This window comes from Scophthalmus maximus, chromosome 10, assembly GCF_022379125.1.
Source record: "Scophthalmus maximus strain ysfricsl-2021 chromosome 10, ASM2237912v1, whole genome shotgun sequence".
NCBI classification, from domain to species: Eukaryota; Metazoa; Chordata; class Actinopteri; order Pleuronectiformes; family Scophthalmidae; genus Scophthalmus; species Scophthalmus maximus.
In genome coordinates, this window is record NC_061524.1 from 16611142 (window position 1) to 16631693 (window position 20552).

The following is a 20552-nucleotide window of genomic DNA, read 5'->3' on the forward strand; positions in this document are numbered from 1 at the left end:
TGGGAAAGAGATTTTCTCATACACGAACGAGTGCTCAAAGAATTTCATTGAGGGTTTTTGCAACAGCGCGCACACACACACACACACAAACACAGACAGATCATATGTACTGCTATGTTTGTGAGGACATTGAGCTGACATATGGTACATTCATTCTCTGTAGACAAAAAAGTGCTCACTGTTGTGGGTCCATATTTTCTTTTTTTTTGTACCCAGATGGGGAGCGAGTCCCCTAATGTAATCCCAAAGTGTTGAAAGTGCACATAAGACCCCACGCACAAACAGATGTACACTATAAGCACAAACACAGATGCTTCACACTAGTTGAGAATTATGCAAGTCCCAGTGGCTTGCCTATATAGCATGCATATATATATATATATATATATATATATATATATACGTGTGTGTGTGTGTGTGTGTGTATATTCAATGACTGAAAAGGAGCACAGAGGAAAATAATCTTAATAATAATCATCATCTTTCTTCAATCTATTCCAAAGGGAATTTCAGAATTTGACTGAAATACACATCTACTTTAATATAGTAGCATAATCAATTTCATACACTCCTGTAACAACAGCAACTGCCATTATTTGAACGGCAATTAAAGGAGGTCCTTTGCATGTCTTGTATCGCATTGCAAAAGAGGCACCTTAAAAGTTTGAGTTAACATACTGTACTCTGATTGATTGATGATCGATTGGCCTGCCCTCGGAGCCAGGCTATACTTTAATCTAAATAGTTTGCATGCTGTATCAAAATGTCTACGGACAAAAGTTAGCACGCCTGTTCTGAAGGGCCCCGCTCACACACGGCGTGAAAACCCTGTCGTTGCCGAGAAGCCTCGTTCCATAGTTTTGTGATGAGTGTCTACAAGGAACAGTTATATAACATTATACGATACAAACTGTATGAATATGATAACATCATACCAGATTTTATTGTTTGAAACAATTTAAAAGTCAATGAGCTTTGAATGGTGGGGTTTAGGTTGACGATCCTTAATCTGCCAGAAGTTTTCCCATGTTGGACAGAGTTGTCTGATATTTCCCTGTGGAAACAGGACACTCCTTTTTAAATCAGGATTATTGCTTTTGTTCTGCATCATTTTCATCTCCGCAAAATAATCCTTGGCAGAGTTCAGATTTTTTTTTCTCTCCGAAAAATGAGCTCAACACAGCTGTGTGTCGATGTGAACGAGGCATTTTAATATTAAATCACCAAAAGGGAAATGAGAAAGGTAAATCTGTTTGGGTTGCGGGGATTAGAGGCACCGTGACAAAAATGAAAAAACACCTAGCGTATATTCGAGCTGAAAAGATTTCTCGCGGACTCACAATCCCTGGCAGGACTGACATGATGGCACAAACAATGCAATCCTTTTTCCGTCTGTTTTAGCTTGTCCGAGCACCGATATGACAGTATTGAACTGTGTTTGATTTAAAAAAAAGATCTTTTTGAGGGAAGATACCCATGAGACGTGTTTCTTTACCCAACTTTACTGGGAACTGTCTCTCGTCCTTTTGGAATACTCGTTCCCTCAATCTATTGGGCCACGTGTTTTGTCATTGGCGTCTTGGCCGGAGAAGAAAGGGATTTATTTGGAATCGCATTGAGTCTGAAGCGATGATTCCTCCCAAGCTTCTCGTGTACCGGCGCACGCACGGTGACGCTTGCGTGGAGACTCGCCACGAGACACGGAGGAGGAAGAAGTCCTGCGGCGAACTTTTCCAAAACGGGTACAGGGTGAGGCAGGGCCATCGTGGGCAGGGGATGAAAGGAAGGCGGACGGGACCTCACCACTCGGTCTGCTCCTGTGTACAGGTGCTCTGCAGCTGGGGTAAGGGCGTTCACGTCCGCTTGAGGTGTGCTCTGATTTCCAAACCGGAGTTAATCAAGACCTTGAAATTGTTTTACAATTATAGCTGGTTGGTTGAAACAAGCCTACGTCGATGCAGGTGCTAAACTAGACTGGAGATCATCTCTGTGAGGGATTCACGTCACTTGTTGTCACGCAAGCTGACAAATAAAGGAACAGGGAGACGAGAAGACACACTCACATTCAACTGGGATCAGTCATGTTACGTAAGACAGCGAGGCAGGTGTCGCATTGTTCTATAATCCCTAAGCGAGCTGCTCTTGGATTCCGACTGAGGCTCGTGTTAAGTAGGCCACCTCATGTTCCTCCTTACTTCCTTGAATGCATAAATAATTAGAACACATCATCTTGAGTAACGCGTTTGGCTTTCCTTTTTTTTTTTCTTTTTTTTTTTTTCCACCTCCCATCTTCTCCTTGTGTCAAATACAAACTCTGCTGTGCTTGAGCACTGCAGAAATACATGTGGACCAATGTGTTTCTCTGAAGTGGCGCTGCATGTTGTCAACAACTAGCTGCAGCCCTAATATTTCTCTGCTGCCAGTACAAGGCGAACGCATGCATGAGTGTGAACCTGTCGTGACATTGCCATCGGTTGTTTTTGAATTCCGTGCATGGATTTGCTAATCTGTCTCTTTCTCTCTCTCTCTCTGTCCAATCTCTTTCTCGCAGGCTTAAGATTCCTGAGAGCACTAAGATTGATACAGTTTTCGGAAATCTTACAGTTTTTGAATATCTTGAAAACGAGGTAAGGATAAAGCCATCCCTCATTCACAGGAAACACGTCAAACCGATATTGAACTCTGTCCAGAAACTGGAGGAAGTGTTCCTCTTTAGTTCTGTACTGTACATAGTGTGGCATCGTCAGAAATTGCAAGTGTATTTTACGAGGTATCTTAACTGTAGGTGTAAATTAATTGTGGTGTGATACACATTTTCACACTGTATGTAAACTTGATACTACACACTAGTATACTGTTACTCGACAGGAGCTTTTATAGAAAACTATGATAGCAAACGTTTAGTGTATTTCCTTTAGTATCACTGGATAATAATTAGGCTTTTATTCTCCTTTTCATCATTTTTTATTATAGTTGTAGTACGTTCCCATCTTCTGTTGATCGGTATGCCCACATTCTCAATCATCCTGGCTGTTACTGTAAGACTAGTTCATACAAGTGCCATCATCAACTCACAAATCTCTGTGGTCTGGACGTCTTTGAGAGTTTTCTGCTTCTTCTTCTTCTTCTACCTAGCAATTCCATCAAGCTGGTTAACTTGTGTTCCATCTTCATAAGCACATGGCTCACTGCTGCAGGATTCATACATTTGGTAAGTGGACAGATGTGATTAATGAGCCAGTGAGAAAGGTCACTGACTAACTGACTGGTAGAATAAAAGACCTTGACTCCTGGTGTTTAATAGTCTGAATAGATTCTTTTTTATTTTTTAGAAAGGATACTGTTATGACATTTTTCACAGGGATGCACTGTCCCAACTTTTTTTTATCTCCCCGCACTGATTCCAGTAACTTAACTCGTGGTATTTACCAATAAATAAAATCTATGTACTAAGATTACACGAAAACTAAGAAGGCTGTTCACCATGGCTCTATGGAAGTAAATGATGGCAGAAACACTGAGCTCTCGAAAGACATTGATGAAGGAGCTAGACCTAAAATGGATTAGTCGTCATAGCCAAGCTTGATAAGCTTAGCATTACCTCTGTTACCGATCGGTGCATCCCAAATATGCAGTAATGGATATAAGGTTGGGAAATTAGGACCATTAGTCAGAGGGCAAACGACAATATGGATGGCTGAACAGCGCAGGTCAAAAACAGTCAACAATAATAGAGAGCAAGTTGTCCACTAAAAGGAACGGTCGGTGATTCAATCCCTGGCTGTTACAGTGTGCTTGGGCAAGATACTGAACACCGCATTACTGTACTGCTGATATACCATCAGTATATGGTATCAGTCTATGCATTTCAGAGAATCAAATATGTAAACATGGATGAATGTGACCTTTAGTGTAAAGTGCTTTGAGCAGTCATTAAGACTAGGACAGCACTATATAAATACAGTCCATGTACGTGTAATTCATGGAATTTATGTACGTAAACTAACAGTATATTCAAGAGGATTCATTCCGACTCTTTAATTCATCATTTGAATAGCCCCTCACAACTCCTACTGACATCATGTGAATTTGTGTATAATGTTAAAAAAAAAAACACAATGGTTGTTCTGCGAAGTTTTATCAACTAAGCATAACATGCAACTCTAAATTCCCTAGTTAAATACTGGCGGGAGACCTTTTTATGTCTTCTTTCTCCCCAGATTTACTGCCATTATCCACTGTCAAACTATCCAATTGAGGATAATTATATTTGCCTTAATACATTATAGATGCGTATATAAAAAACTATGTTTATTGTGTTGGTGTTTTATCTACACGTAGTATACAGTACAGTGTGTATTTGTAGCTCCGCTCAGCAAATCTTCTAGCAGTACACTGTTTTCACCACTAGATGGTAGCCTTAGCTCAATAGATAAAAGAATACCCAACTGGAGCGCAGATGAATGCTCGAGCACACGTAGCTGGATTTAATCAAACTTGATCAAACAGTTTCCTTTTGAGAACTCTTGTTTACACATTGGTGGTTGCAGTCAAGTCTAATTATCCCTTCCTCCCTGTGCGATTTCTCTGTTAGGTGGAAAACTCAGGGGATCCTTGGGAAAACTTCCAAAATTCCCAGTCACTTTCCTATTGGGAATGTGTCTACTTGCTGATGGTGACTATGTCTACGGTGGGCTACGGGGATGTCTATGCAAAAACCACCTTGGGGCGCCTGTTCATGGTCTTCTTCATCCTCGGTGGTTTGGTAAAATCCGGCTTTTTTCTTTCTCCCTTCCTCCCCTTATCCCCTCCTAAATCCTGCCCTCTGTTCCTGTGTATCACCCAAAATGATTTAACACATGATAAATGAATGGAAAGTTAATGTAAATACGTATTATGTAACTTGAATAATAGTTTTGTATATAATTTACATTTGGCTAATGTTAGATCTATATTGCCTTTACCAGTACATGCTGTTTCTTAGTCATGGTGTAGTTGTATCCTTCTGTTTAGCCTACTGTATCTTTTCCCCTGTAATTACAGTACTATGTGCTCCTCCGTCCCCTCCCCCCGGTGTCTCATTCCTCTATTTGTTTAATTACAGTATAAGCTTTTGTCTGCTAATGTTGTTACTGTTCTCCTAAAAGGCAGTTGCGGTTTCAGGACACCCCATCCTCCTGTGTCTCTTCCCACAATTCCAACAAACACAGGGGCAGGGAGATGAAGCTTAGGCCATCCTGAATGTTACCATAGCAACAGCAGCCTCCCACTCCCTCCCTCTCACCTTCCTCTTATCTAGCATCCTGTTGGGCTGCCACTATTATAGTAGCGCGAGCGCGCCCGCGTGCGCACACACACACACACACGGTGGTTCGAGCCAAATCACATTATTATATTGTATTATGCATTTGACCGTTACCACCGTGCACTGATGACCTGCAGCTGTGTGGTTGTATGCCGTGCTGTGGCCATGGTGATAGGTTGTGTGTTTTTCTCAGTGTTGAGACCTCTGGAAGTCTTTAGGCTTGTAGCTGAAGCTGCTTCCTATCAACGGCAGTGGCTAAATAATGACTCCAGGCTGCGCAGTGTTGTCGAGCCAGGAATCATTTTGGAGCCCACGTCATATCACGTTGTCCGCCGGTAGTGGGTAAACTTTGAAAGCGTGATTTGAGTGCGTATGCACAAGGGGAAGGGCATGTCTTCGTGTCTTACCGGAGACGTAAGCCTAGACGAGTGGTGTCAGCGCCCTACCCCAGTGTTAGCTGGTCAACTTCAACACCCTCCCTGCCCTGCGATAAAACGGCTGTGGAACTCTGCAAAATGCATCCAGCTCATTTTCCAGCCCAATAATAAAAAATGAGTCTTAATGTGTTTTGCAGCTGTGGAGCATCAGGTGGGCCTATTCAAATCAACCTGCCACGTCATCTGTGTTTGTTGGACAAAACATGGCACATAGGTTTTTTTTTTTTATTATTCTTCGTAAGCTAAGCTTCTGCTGTCCAGAAAGGTTTTGGGTGCTATCACAGGCTGAATATTCATCGGCTGTGACAAAATTCCCGCCCGCTGACTAAAACCGTTGCTAAACATTAACCTTTAAAAGCCAACAGCAAAAACGAGATTCTTTTTGCTATATATGGAAGTCTCTCTCATTCTTATGGAGTTTAGCAAGTCTCTACAGACAATAAGAGAGTTAAACAAAAAAAAAAATCTTACATAGCAGATTCATAATTTTCTCCCCTCAGAAATCTGGATTCATGCACCATTTTTTTCTGCACCACCCACTCTGCGGCCTAGTAGTCTCTTTTTTAGTCTCTTCTTCTGTCTCCTATCTTCTCCTTAGGCCATGTTTGCCAGCTACGTCCCTGAAATCATAGAGTTAATAGGAAACCGCAAGAAATATGGTGGTTCCTATAGTGCGGTTAATGGGAGAAAGTAAGTATTCCGGATGGTTCTGCTGTTTTTCTGTGTGCGGTAGAACCCTCTCTGCATGCCTTTTTTTCTTTTTTCTGTTCCATGCATGTAGGCCATGTTTGCTCGCTACGTGCCAGAAATTGCTGCTCTCATCCTTAATCGGAAGAAATACGGAGGGAGTTATAACTCGACACGAGGCAGAAAGTAAGTTGAAATCCAGACAAGGTGTGGTTGTGTGACTCAAGTGCGCCCCCCTTTGACGTTGTATAGATACGGGGGGTGGGGGTTGGTTACCTTTGACTTTTCTTAAGAGCAGTGACGTAACATCGAGTCACACTGCGTGACTGGAGACCTTGGCCATTAGGACTCACATGTTCATGCCCCCCCCCCTGTTAATCTCTTCTTCACTCCTTCTCTCTCTGTCTGTCTTCTTCTTCTTCTTCTTCCACCTATTTCTATATCTGACTCTGTCTGTCTTTCACTCAAGAGATTTCCTGAAGACATTCGTGTGCCGTCCATTCTCTTTCTTTGTCCTCCCTAAAGCACCCCGTGTTGCGCTTTGATGTGGAAAATAGAGCTTTCATGACTACTACACGTTGGCCTCGCAGAAGACTGACCTGTGGTGTTTCTGTGCAACATATATCTGTGCCCGATGTCCTGTCCCATTTCTATTCAGATCCAGTCCGTCATCGATATAGCCTCTTGCCTTTGGGGATGAATTGGGATAACAATCCATCAAAACGAGAGATAATAGTCATGAAACCCCTACTATCCGCTTTCAGGATTTATTTTTTTTCCCCCACAAGAAAATAGATTTAAACATCTGCAAGTGCATTTTTATTGGTGGTCTTTTTCGGCATCATCAATCTCAATGACCATTGCAGGGACACAATTTGTTTCCTTGATTCACTTTGCTTGAGTTTTTTTTTGTTGTTGTTGCATGTTTTGTGACACTGCTCTTCTTCGGCTGCACCGCTCCGGCATGTTCCGGCATCTGTTTCACTGTTCCCGTGAACGCCGCCTTCCCGTTGTGCGTCCCCGCTCGCCCATCGCATCATCAGTGCTTGACATGATTCTGGCCCTGATCTTCAGTCAGCTCCCACACCCTGAATGCTGGATGCCTCACTCCCAATTGGAGGCTCTCAATTGCTTTTGGCTTGCTTTGCCTGCTTGGGTCTTCCGTCTGGTTCTCGTGCTTGTGTGGTGGTGGTGGTGGAGTTTGTCCCCGGCGGCTGACGTCATTTATGTGTTATGTATCATAGTGTCATTGGCCTCTCACAGCAGAGGTTCCGGTGCACCGTGAAGTGTGTGCGATACTGTGGTGATATGACTGTTTGTACAAGATTACCACAGTACTTCTTGTGCCGTACTGTTCTCCTCCCCTCCTGGCTCAAACCTTACTGATATATTCAGCACACAGAATTTATTTTTCACCCAGATGTGGCGCGTCCAGAACAGGGAGGGTAGAGTCTTTTCTGTTCCTTTCTTCCCCCCTTTTTTTTTTTTTTACTTTGGCACTCAGCATCTGCTATGTTGCTGTCTTTTCTTTTTCCCACTCTCTTCTCTTTCCCAATCCGACCTCCATCGGTTTCAGCGGGGTGGATTCTAGGGAGTCGGCAGTAGAGCGAGGCTCTGGAAAAAAAAGAAGAAGCCTTTGTTCGATAATGTTTGCCTGTCATTGGGATAAGATTGATGAAATGTTATGTTTGGCCAGTGATCTCGGCCCCGACTCACAGATGGGTGTTGAGAGAAACCCTTGTCAAAACTGAGGATAGTTTCTCCCACACACTTTATTTTTTCCTTCAGCACCCCCCCCCCCCCGCCCCTTCTATCTCTCTTTCTGGTTAGACATACTGTCTGGGCCGTATCGTAACAATCGGAGGACACTCACCAAAACACACGGGATTAGAGTGGCACCGGGCCCTTTGCATAGCTGTTTAGATAAATGTGTAAATGAACGTGTTCGGTGTTTACACAGATAGGACCTGAAAACCCGCATAGAAAAAAAACTAGGTTTGCCATGTGGGTGTAGGATTACCAATCGGAGTTCAGTGCATTATCATTTTGCAGCTGTCAACACAGGGAAAAGTCTATCATGGAAATGAGATTAGGAGATTACAAGTAACCAATTGATTACAGAGCTCATAAACAATGACGTCACGATACACTGTGAGGTATTTTAAATGCAAAGCCCCCATTTGATCTCCCCGCCTGGCTTCTGTCATTCGGAGCAGGCCTTGAAGGTTATTTGGAAGTGAGAGCGACTCATTTGGATCCATGCTGATTTTTCTGTTTGATGCTAGTGCTGCTTATAGTACTCTGTGCAGTGTAGCGTACATCCGTGAGCGCAGTGACAGCTCCCAGCCCGCGTACGCTGATATAATAATGACAACTGTTGCATTCCGTTGGCGGCCGCTGCACTCGGGGCTCTGCGGTTTCCATTATGGCTCCATGGTTTCCATTAGCCCCGACTTTCGACAGAAGGGGTTGGCACGGAAACTGGCTTCAACCCTGGCTGAACTCTGACATACACCTTTTTGAAAAAAAAAGAAGAAGAAAGTCCAACTGCAGCAACTCGAGGAGTGCACAGAGACCCCAGAGACTCCCACACACCAGCGGGCACGAACACACGGCCACACTTGCGCAATGTCAGAAGTGAGAGAGCATACATCAGGCTGAGTTTCCTGAACGGCACGCTTCATTTTGTTTAGCTACTCCACATGGCGTTGCTGATTCGCGACATTGATTAGAGGAGATTTCCCTTAAGGCTTGTTGCCTTAAAAAAACCCTAAAAAAACCTAAAAAAAAAAAGTTGGAAAAATCAAATGGGACATTGCAACATTTAGCCGACGATTCTTGCAGCGAGTTTCATCACCAACGTAAGGATTAGAGCAGTATTCAGTGAGTCAGTGACCTCTGTTGCTGATGTTTGAGCTCTTTGTTTGTTCATTGTGCATTCCGTGTATCCCCAGTGAGCCCCTGGGATTGTTCCCTGACTGCACGTGTTCTTTGTGTGCACGCTCTGTTTTACCCCCCTTTGCATTTAATCGTGATGGTGTGCTACACTTTTTGTGTGTGTGTGTGTGTGTGTCTGGGTTGTCAGGCATGGTTTTCTTGTGTTAGAAAAAAAATCTTTGTCCTTGAAGTGCTCTATTGTTTTTGTTTTATTTCCATGACTTTTAAACTGTACGTAGTACTAAACTGCATCGGGCTGACCAGAAGGGAGGTATTTTGTTTATGAAACAATTAGAAATGGTTGAGTTATCGATGATGTCCTTTTCCCTGTATCCTATTTAACTAGCCAGTGATCTCAGTATTGAATTAGATGCTACATTTGGCGCACAGAAACCTCTGTAGAGGCAGGCCAACTTAAATGACGTCTATTGAGTGAAGCGTAGTATCACAATATTTCTGTGTTTAGCTCATATTAGAGGCAGAAACAGAGTTTAATACACGAGGGAGCAAGGTTTGCTTTCGCTGGTAAATCACCTGTTCAGAGTGAAAGACAGCGCCACGTTTGTTTCTGCGCGCGTGCGCACGCGTGTGGTTACCTGTACACATGAATTTACACCTCCAGGTTTGTGTGTGTGTGTTTGACATTCATAACTGAATGTTGAATCCACACAAGCCAAATAATATGCCGTATAAATCTGTACACTTGGTGACGGGCATCTGGATGCCGAGGATAGGAAAACCTGAGCGATGTTTGTTTCGGCTCATGAAAAACGAGCGACGTCTTGCGCCAAACACTGCGGGCTGCCCACAGACATCGCGGCTCATCGGCTTGCAAGACCACACGGCCCCACTCCGCTCGACTCCGGCCAACCGTGCAATCCCGGCCGCTCGTTCAAGATTTTCTCAAAAGGACAGAGGCGACGTCTGCGAGGACCATTATGCCCTGCGACATCCACAATCTGCCATTCCTTCAATGTGTCGCGTTGCTTTGCCAAGTCCGCTTCAGTTTCGGCCCCTACCCGGCCCATCTGGTGCGGGCCAGGGGAACGCTCAGTCGATCTGGACCGTGGTTTTCCTCTCACATAAATATCTCTGTTTCCTTTAAACCTGCCAGACTGAGTCAGACTTCAGTAATGCACTTAACAATTTTAGACGTTGACTGTTATAGGTCAATGTGTTAGCCAGAACTTCCTTCTTGTATATAACAGCATGATAATAGATTGAGGGAAACCCGTCATAACAAATCGAGTTTGATGATAAGAACTTCAACGGTGAACAGATATGACCACCAGTATATCATTTTTTCATTTTAAGGAGCGTAACCGAATACACGTAGTGTTAAGTGCAAAGCGGTCCAGCGCTCAGGCACTCAAAACTAAAGTGGTTCAATTGTCTCCTGGCATATCCCTGTAAGTAGTGGATGAGGCCATTGTCATTACACAGATTGCCGTACAGGTCTCCGTAGGGTAATTGGGGTGTCTGCCGAGTGTCCACACTAATCCGTGGCAATGTAAGGGCTGGACTCTACTGAGCATGTTTGGATTTCACATTCAGGGCCTTGACAATAAGACCTGGTGACATTTAAATGCAGAGTAGTGCAGTTCAGCTTACCACAGTGATAACAAAGCATGTGCTGAAGAGTGTCTTAGATCCACCAGATTAGTACCGTTGAATTGACTATGGTACCCATATTGTGGTTGATTACCATTACTTATATCGCTGTTATTTGAATTTCCAAAAGGGTTTTATTAATGACAGCAATTACTGCTACTTCATTAAAGTATAACTGTACAAATGTAGCATTAAAAGAGTACGATAGCCTAAATCCTACAACATACATTCATTGAGGAACAAGAATGTTTTTTTTTTTACAAGGGAGTTAAATTGAATTGTCTTACTTCTAGGACACTAAAAACTTAATATTTATTATTCGGGAAGCAGCACCATTTTTATTGTCGAGACAGTTAAGGTTTTGATTAGACACGGACAGTGACCAAACTGCCTTCGTCTTATTGAAACGAGCCTCCCTGTTCCCAGATCATTGTGGCCTACGGCGCAGTGGGACGACAGGCAGGGACACAACCTCATCTTCGAAACTCATTCTAGTTGCAATCAGCCCCGTGCGCCCTCTGACAGATCCCTCCGCTGTAATGCACTGCCGGATCTCGCCAGGGACCTGTCAAATACTCTGAGGTCCTGTTTAGAATTTGTGTCAACCACAGGCCTCCAAATCACTCTGAGAGTTTTGAAGTAATGTTCTGTACAAAAGCGCAAGCATATTGATGTACATGTCTTTGTCAACATCCATTCAGCTCACAAAGCGGTGGTTTGGCCGAGGGGACAGCTTTTATATTGGGAACGGATGACAGTCCAACCGCTGCGGGCTGCGTGATTATATCTGAGATTTTCTAAAGTGGTTCAGAGTTGAGTGTTTGATTGCACTTGTCTTGCAGAATTTAACCACTTTCATTACGTGGGGGAAAATATTCACTTATATGGCAGAAAAGATATAATTCAGTTACCCGTTCGCTTTGAAACAACATTTCTTGACATGTATCTCCATTTTTTTTTCTTCTTTTTTTTCAGTCCATATATGAGTTAGATGTTAGAGTGCTTTGGTTTAAATGATTATCTTCGGGAGACATGCCAGTGTCTGCAGTGATTAATGTTGCCCACTCAAGATGATTTCTTCCCCCCTTCCAGGCACATTGTGGTCTGTGGTCATATTACCCTCGAAAGTGTCTCCAACTTCCTCAAAGACTTCCTACACAAGGACAGGGATGATGTCAATGTAGAAATTGTTTTTCTCCATAAGTAAGTTTGACTTTTTTCTTTCCTCGCCACGTGTACCGTAGGTTAGCTATGAAAACCCAAAGCTCGGAACGATGCACAGATGACCTGTATGTTTAGTCCATACGTGCAATAAGTCCTCTCCTCTTTTTTTTCTTCTGTGTGCTAGTATTTCCCCTAATCTTGAGCTGGAAGCCTTGTTCAAACGCCATTTTACCCAAGTGGAGTTCTACCAGGGATCTGTTCTCAACCCTCACGATCTGGCCCGTGTGAAGGTACAGCCGGCGACAGGACTCTTGAGGAGTTGAAAACCCGTTCAGTAACATTATACACAACTGTTTTAGAGCTTAAGTGTCGATCGAAATTGACGGAGCCAAGAGCAAAATTCCTCTTTTTTTTCATTGTGTTGTAGTAAAGAGAGTACAGTAAATGCAAAATGACAATATCTGCATCTGCGTTTCTGTTTTATTTTTTTTTCTTGGACAAAATGGATAGAGGCAGACGAGACAAAGGGGAAAAGGGGGAAAAGGTTGTGGCACATTGATCAATGTTATGACCAAGTGTATTGATACTGGCCAGTGTTAAACGCAGTCATTTATTGGATTTTGGGAGAGAAAGCCACAGCTTGTTCAAAAGCACTGAGTGCGTGCTAATAAATACCGACATGTACTGTAACGTTAACATATCTGTTTCTTTGGTGCGTTACACATAGATCGAGTCAGCAGATGCCTGCCTAATCCTAGCCAACAAATATTGTGCAGATCCTGATGCTGAAGACGCCTCCAACATCATGAGGTATTGCATCCACTGGACTTACACGAGTAGAAAAAGGACTTTGTAAGGTGTGATATTGTTTCATGTGTCCTCCTGGTTTTCATTTAGGGTCATTTCAATAAAGAACTACCATCCCAAGATCAGAATAATCACGCAGATGCTCCAATATCACAACAAGGTAAGACGTTTCGGTGTCCTGTGATATATATATCTATATATATATAGATATATATATATATCTATATATATATATGTGTAAGATTGCTTCACTGCTCTCTATCATCCCTCATACGGAGGAACGTTTGTGACAGGAGATGGACCACAACCCTGTCTGCGTAACAGCTGTGCTGTGCATTTAAGTAGTTGGTACCATCGTTGGGTAATTCATAGCAACATCACTTGTTTGACACTGAAAGGTCCGCTCATTCGGTTGCTCACACACGCTACACTTTGACTCATGAAGGATGGATATAGATTAACGTCAGTTTTTTTAAGGGAATAAATAGATTGGCACCTAAAACAGCTGCTGGGCCTCAGTTCACGTGTGTATATTAGCTTTGAGCATTTTTGAAAATAACACCCTATAAATGTCCCGAGCACCAGTTGAATGCATGAAAAATAGTAAATATGAAATGATTGATTAACTCTTTCAATTTAGTTTAAGTTTTTTATGGGAAATACACTATTCTTAAAAACAATCACTTGTTGTTGCTTTATGTTCTGGGCTGTGTCCACGATAACCCCCGTGTTCACTCGTTCACTACTCCATATGTAATAAACACTCAATAGCTCTTTCATGAGTGAGCAGCAAGTTGAGATTTGGGACACTTACTAATCACGGTCATTTTGTGTCATCTGTGACAGCAGCAACTTTAATTCTTTTGTATGAATAAAATACAACACATTGCAATGTGGGAGCATTTGGAGAAAGTAGGGAAGATTCCATGGACAGTTTCCGTTTTAATTGTGGAATATTTGAGTGCACCAATAACCGTAGCTCGTCCCTAACCTCAACCACAGACGGGGGACGAAAGTAAGTAGAAGTCCCCTGCTTTTAATCTTTGTGCTAAGACAACCCACTGCTGGCACAAGCTTTGTATTTGCTGCCGAGATACGAGAGTGGCACTGGTCTGTCAGAAATCCCAAGAATCCCAAAATGTTAACATTTTTTTCCTTAAACTCGTATGTATGTCTTTTGTGACCCCTCCCGTCCTTATCGTGTGATGAAGGCCCATCTGCTGAACATTCCGAGTTGGAACTGGAAGGAGGGCGACGATGCTATCTGCCTGGCCGAGCTGAAGGCAGGCTTCATTGCCCAGAGCTGTCTGGCCCAGGGCCTGTCCACAATGCTGGCCAACCTGTTCTCCATGAGGTCCTTCATCGAGGTAACGCAGAGTCCAAGATTAACTCGCTCCCCGTTCACGTCGCCCCCCCTCTGCACAGACCGATGCAATGTGGACAGAATGAAATCCTCACATTGCATTTTTGTATAAATGAGATGATTTACTCTGAGATTGAAGGTGAGGCTAACATAAATTGATACAGCAAGTCCTCTGCTGACAGACGGGGGAGATCCATCACGCACAGCACATTCCCCGGGAAGCCTTGACATCTCTGTCCAGAGAAAGACCTCCATTAGAGTGTTTTCAGTCAACCCGGCACCGCAGGTTTTACTGTGACATTTCATATGGAGTCTGTTCAGCGCTGCTGTGGCTCAAAATTGAAGAGGTGCTTGCTTCTATCAAAGAACTGGTCTCATGTCGTAAAGATGATGGATCAGCTTATAATGACTGGGCTGATGTTGTGCGGGGGGAACATCTGCGGACCACATTGGACTGCTTTTGGATGGGAAAGGAGCGTTGCTTTTTTTCGCTCCTCATGTGACATTTCCGCGCTTATTTTATTCTATTTTTTTCTTTTTTGTCAGATTGAGGAGGACACATGGCAGAAGTATTACCTTGAAGGAGTGGCTAATGAGATGTACACAGAGTATTTGTCCAGTGCCTTTGTGGGCCTCTCCTTCCCCACTATCTGCGAGTAAGTATCACTCTTAACCCCACTCAGCAAGCCCACGGTCAGTGGTACTGTAGGTAAGACAAACGTGAATGTGAATTTCACAGGCGTTTAAACCCATCAGTCACCTGCCATCAATACATGCTCTGCTCTAATGAGCGCATTTCTTTTGCAGGCTGTGTTACGTGAAGCTGAAGCTGTTGCTTATTGCCATCGAATACAAGTCTGAGCAGAGAGAGAGCAGGTTTGTATTTTGGATCTTTCTTCCGGTGCAACTGTGGTCACAGTGAACTACTGATTGATTCTCTTCTAATAATCTATGATATGATTTTTCTTTTCTTTTCCCCCCGAATCCTCTTTGCAGCTCTTTTACTGTAGGATGCCAAAATAGGAGTTACCTTTAAAAGTGTATATCCTGGTTATCTTTTTCTGATACAGTAAAAAAAACACACACTATTGCACATACCTCTACCACAGTTGTCTTAAACTTTTGTTTTAATCATAGAAATTTAATTCAAGTCCACAAGTACATGGGACATGAGCGATGTTTGTAGTTGACCTCATGGCCCTCATTTCATTGAACATTTGATTGGGACTAACTGTCCTTGGTGGAAGTAACTCCTTATTCCCAAGGCCGATTCTTAATCTCAAACCTTGCAGGCATGAAGGAATATATTTAAAAAAAAATATGGCATAAGATTTTAATTTCAGACACGAGTCGTCTGCACTGGGTCAACATTATTCACATTCACAAACCATTTTAGTCTCATTTCTGTTGCACTGTGCCTAATTCAGAGATACGTTCACAGCTTAACAACCTCGCAGCTGCACATTGTGAATTTCACAATGTCACAGGTTTCATTAACTTGATTCCACTGTTTTCCTGTTCAGTCTGTATGATAACCACTAACTCTACATCAGTGTCAGTCTTGTCACCAATAACAACATTAGGTGCTATTTTTCAGTAATCCCAATTGCCAAATCACACCCGCCCACTCTTCCCCATTCACCTGTGTCAAACCTTTTTTTATGTAGTGGCAATGTCGCATGGCAAATGATGGCCATTTTGACATTGTGTACGTAGTGTAGGGTATAAAGATTTGAATCCTTTCCAGCTAGTTCAATTAAAAATAACCAAACTTTGATACTATAATTATTTAAGACTTTTCACTTCCATAATGACTTTTAAGATGCCATCATTTTTCGTAATATTAACAGCTATTTTTTTTTAAAAACATAAACTGCCACAATTTTCAGGGGCATTTGATTTAAATCATGCCCCTATCAAAAGTGAACCACTCTTTTTTTGTAAGCGGATGTTAGAAAAGGAGGACTACGAAAAACACTGGTCACAGTTTTATTCTCCTCTCCTCCTGTGTTCATGATAACTGTTTGATTTGAGATTTCTTCTTGTTGTTTGCAGAAGCCGAAAGCGGTATGCCCTCTACCTTATCTTACTCCCAAAGTTCCGCCCAATCTCCGGCACTTTAAAGCTTCTGACTTTGGGAGTTTCCCCCCAAGGATATTTCCCCAAACGCTATCACACAGGCCTCTTCTTCGAACTCTCTTTAATGGTGTCCCTTGTGCTTAATGCACTAACTTCTTTGCAGGCAGAGGGAGGATAGATGAATTGGAACGTGTTTGTAGAAGTGCTGTTTCTTTGTCTTTGCTGTTGTCGGCGTGCCAAGGCCAAACGCTCACCCTCTCCATACTGTATCTACCTCTCATGTGATCTTTTCAGTTGCGTCCTTTACCAGTCCCTTGCTTAGTTTATTTCTCTCACTTTCAGTTCTCCTTTTTCCAGTGTTGCTCTGTGTTTACTTTACTGTGTCTTAGCTTTTCCAACTTAATTATTCCACTCACGGTGTTTCGAGGCCAATGCCAGAACAGCGCTTCATGATTCCATGCCTCAGGATCAGTGAGGAGTTCATGTGCACTTACCTCAGACCTCAGATGTGGTGTCGAGGAGCACTGATAATATGCTGCTCTACATTCCGATTTAACCGACTGATTTGCGGCCATTGCTGTAGGCAGACGCGATAGCATGTCTTTTTTCTTCCTGGTTTTATCACGCCAGCAGCACCTCACCCATCTTTGTTTTCTTTTCATCATTTCACACACTAGGGAGCTGTTGAATTTGGAAAGCCTTAAGTTTATCCAAACGGAAATTTAACAACCATAGCGAGCGCCCCTGCATTTCACCTTTGCATTCCATCACCCTCTCATGTTGTCACTGCTAAATGTACCTCCATCTGTGCACGTGTGTGCGCCTGCGTATGTGTGTGTGTGTGTGTGTGTGTGTGTGTGTGATTACTGTACCTTGAGAAAGAGAGGGCGAATTTGGGCGCGAATGTGCGTGTGCATTTTTTTTGTGTGTGTGCGTCTCAGCCACCATGTGCAGTCATGCTCGTGTGTCTGTCGAGTAGATGTCCTTAAGTGAGGTCACTTCCTGTCAGTTTGGTGTTTGAGAAACAATCCAACTGCACAGAAGTTACTGCAACCGTCTGCATCTACGTACCTGTCCCTATACCTGTACTGCAGTGGCTATGCATTTCTGTTTGACTATTGTCCTCTTCATGCTGTGTGGTAACTGCATGCTACGACACTATCACAGAAAGTGTTTGATGCTTGCCTTGTTGCTCACAATATGAGGTTTTGATGCTTTTCAAGCTCCTATTCGCCAGTTTGCACCCGACTGAGGAGAAATGTGTTTGATTGATATGCCTATAAAATCTCAGATTTGGGCAGCAATGTTTGTGGAACTGTCTTGATTTGATTTTGTTCATATATTTTGACTAAAAAGCATGCCAGTCGTAATACCCGTTTACTTCTCTGGGGGCTATTAAATCTTAGTGAATGTTATATGCTATTTTACTTCTTGCAGAGTGGAAGGAAAAATTATAATCAGCATGACTGGTGCAATTTGATCACGTCTCCGATATGTGTATGGATTCAATTGCTCCCTTCATATTTTTGTTTGTTTTTCTCCAGTGTAATGTTTTCCAGAGCCCAGAGGAAATAATGATGATTGATATTTAAAATAAAAAGATTTGAGTCAAGCCGGTGAGAAAGATGTCTCCAACACAACATTGAGCCATAAGATAAGCGTTGTTGTCAGGAATTATCCGACGTTTTATTACAAAGTAGAGAAAATGAGAATCTTTCCACTGGGCTCTTATTTTGAAGGAGTGTGACCCTTACAGATTTGTGGGTTCAGTGTTTTTGATTTCTTAGTTCACACTCACATCATTGATGATTGTTGCCCACAGGTAACCATTAATGAACAGGGTGTGTGTGTGTGTGTGTGTGTGTGCGTGCGTATGTGTGTGTGTGTGTGTGTGTGTGTGAGCGTACGGTGTGTGTGTGTGTGTGTTTGGTGTCTACTCTTTGTCTCAGTCTAATTAATGGGGAATGATACAGCCAGATGACATTGAGTCTCACCCATTATAAGGAATAGATTGACTAACATGCTGAAGGTTGTGATATTTATTAGTGTGGCCGTCGTTCAGCGAGCCATGACAGCATAAAAACTGCTGGACATGCATTCTAATTGTTCACACACTCTAATTTGAGTGTTGATGTTTGAAGAGACGCAATCCCATAGATAATGGTCGAGTCCCTGAGCAGGATCCGCCTCGTGTTGATGAGAAAATGAGCTGTTCCCTTGCATCCCACTGTCAAATACTAACCGAGATAAGGACACTTACTGTACATTCTCTGTACTACAGCCACGTCTCAGTGGCCATCACAACATCTGCTTCGACTAGATGACTGGATTCGAGTGCTGCGGCGGAAACCACTCCGTGGCCATTCCTTTTTTCAATTCTTTCTGCCCCCTGGTCCCTTCACTCCCACCTTCTCCCACCCGGGGCGATCCGACACCGTTCTGTAAAGAGAAGAACTCAAAATTCAGCGTGAGATCCTGCTGTTGTGCATTTGTAGTCCGTCCAATGCGAGTTCCACGTCGGCAAAACTGTCCCAAAAATTAGAGGAGCGGGGCTTCTTATTGCGTTCATGACAACGCAAAAGAGGCCACGCAGCAGAGCGAGCCCAGCTCGTGATTGAGGGCTTCAACACGTGTGTGTACCATTCCCTCTTGATTAGCATGTCGTGTGCATGAACGGAGAGGTTGTCCGCGAGTTAATGAGCGTCGCGCGTGTCTGTTTGTGTGATCGCCCAGCATCCTCATCAACCCGGGCAACCACGTGAAGATGCAGGAGGGAACGCTGGGATTCTTTATCGCCAGCGACGCCAAAGAAGTGAAGAGGTAACGCGGCCGTCGCCATGAGCGACCGACTCATTGCGTCAAATGGACAGAGATGGATTGTGCTAAACATTTTTTAACCGTGTCACTTTTAGAGCTTTTTTCTACTGCAAAGCTTGTCACGATGACATCACAGACCCTAAGCGGATCAAGAAGTGTGGCTGCAAACGACGTGAGTAAATCTGCGCCTTTATTTTGCCCCGTTGACGACCCTCCCTCCCTCCCTCCCTCCCTCCCTCCCTCTCCCAAACCTTCCTGTCTGTCTCATCATACCTAAGGTTTTACCAGTTTGTACAATAATGTTATACCTCTCATTGTGCCATTGTTCCTCTGTACCGTGGAACAGGTAATATACTACTGTACCCTATGCCCTATTTTCCATGGGTCCCATTTGAACTTTCATAGCTTCCATCATCAGTCAGTATCTGATACAACAACTGTTGTCATCTTTGGTTGTGTTTTCTCCTTGGTTTAACCATTGAATCACTACTTTATTCACACAAACTGAGAATAAAAAGTATAATATATTATTATTTTAGTAGGAGAAAGATACAAGAGAATGGAATGACATGGTTTTTAGTTGACAGCTGTATAGACAAATGATCTACAGTAAGATGTGGTAACAAGCTGCAAATCTGTAAATCCCATTGATTGTTTGGAACACTCAAAAACATTATTAAACCCATAATTCCTTATTTCACGTATGCAGTTATGAAACGGAATATTGAGATTTGTACAATTTGTACCTTTTCTGGCACGAGGCAATGAGCTTTTATCTTTCATATTTCGAATATTAGTGTTGGAGTAATTTAAAGTATTGGTCTCAGGCACCGTTACCAGTGTGGTTAAGATCACACACGCACACACGCACGCATTTTGAATGGTCCTGCACTTAGACATTATGTGCAGTTAATTGTTAAGCCCCCGACTGTTCACCACGGGGCCAGTAAAACGCCTCCGTCGGGTGAACAGATTTTTCCTGTTTTTATGCAGACACGACATTACCATTAAGGCAGGAACAGCACATGAATGTAACCTGACCTATGTACAGTAGTCACTTGTCAGGACATTTTAGCTACTGGATAAATAATTCAGGTGAATATCCCATATTTCCCCAAAAGGTCGCAGACAATTACAGTAAGCAGCTTGGCAGAGACAAAACCTGGTTTTAAAATAGATGCCGACCATCTCTGCCTTTGTCTGTGTCATCTCAATTATTCAGTTCTTTTTTTATTTTTTTCCCTCTCTGCCAGGCCTTTCACACTCTAGTTGCATTTAGATAAAGTGTTTACTTCTTTTTGCTTTCCTAATATCTTCTCCGGTGATGGACGTAAAAGCGTTATGT

At 43.0% G+C, this 20552-nt stretch overlaps 1 protein-coding gene across 18 annotated transcripts in view; it reads left to right on the top strand.

Annotated features, from left to right (window-relative positions):
- kcnma1a (potassium large conductance calcium-activated channel, subfamily M, alpha member 1a) overlaps nucleotides 1-20552 on the top strand; it is a 136700-nt gene that overhangs the window by 77181 nt on the left and 38967 nt on the right. For 11 of the 18 annotated variants that reach the window (XM_047334786.1, XM_047334790.1, XM_047334787.1 and 8 more), the window contains exons 6-19: nucleotides 2552-2627; nucleotides 3136-3211; nucleotides 4595-4765; nucleotides 6341-6432; nucleotides 12070-12180; nucleotides 12326-12431; nucleotides 12869-12951; nucleotides 13039-13108; nucleotides 14160-14315; nucleotides 14858-14967; nucleotides 15119-15187; nucleotides 16367-16378; nucleotides 19124-19210; nucleotides 19303-19379. In XM_047334786.1, coding sequence (XP_047190742.1) covers nucleotides 2552-2627; nucleotides 3136-3211; nucleotides 4595-4765; nucleotides 6341-6432; nucleotides 12070-12180; nucleotides 12326-12431; nucleotides 12869-12951; nucleotides 13039-13108; nucleotides 14160-14315; nucleotides 14858-14967; nucleotides 15119-15187; nucleotides 16367-16378; nucleotides 19124-19210; nucleotides 19303-19379 — 1296 coding nt within the window. The remainder of the gene's footprint in view (nucleotides 1-2551; nucleotides 2628-3135; nucleotides 3212-4594; nucleotides 4766-6340; nucleotides 6433-12069; nucleotides 12181-12325; nucleotides 12432-12868; nucleotides 12952-13038; nucleotides 13109-14159; nucleotides 14316-14857; nucleotides 14968-15118; nucleotides 15188-16366; nucleotides 16379-19123; nucleotides 19211-19302; nucleotides 19380-20552) is intronic. The other 7 variants (XM_047334788.1, XM_047334802.1, XM_047334803.1 and 4 more) reach the window with 1 other exon arrangement.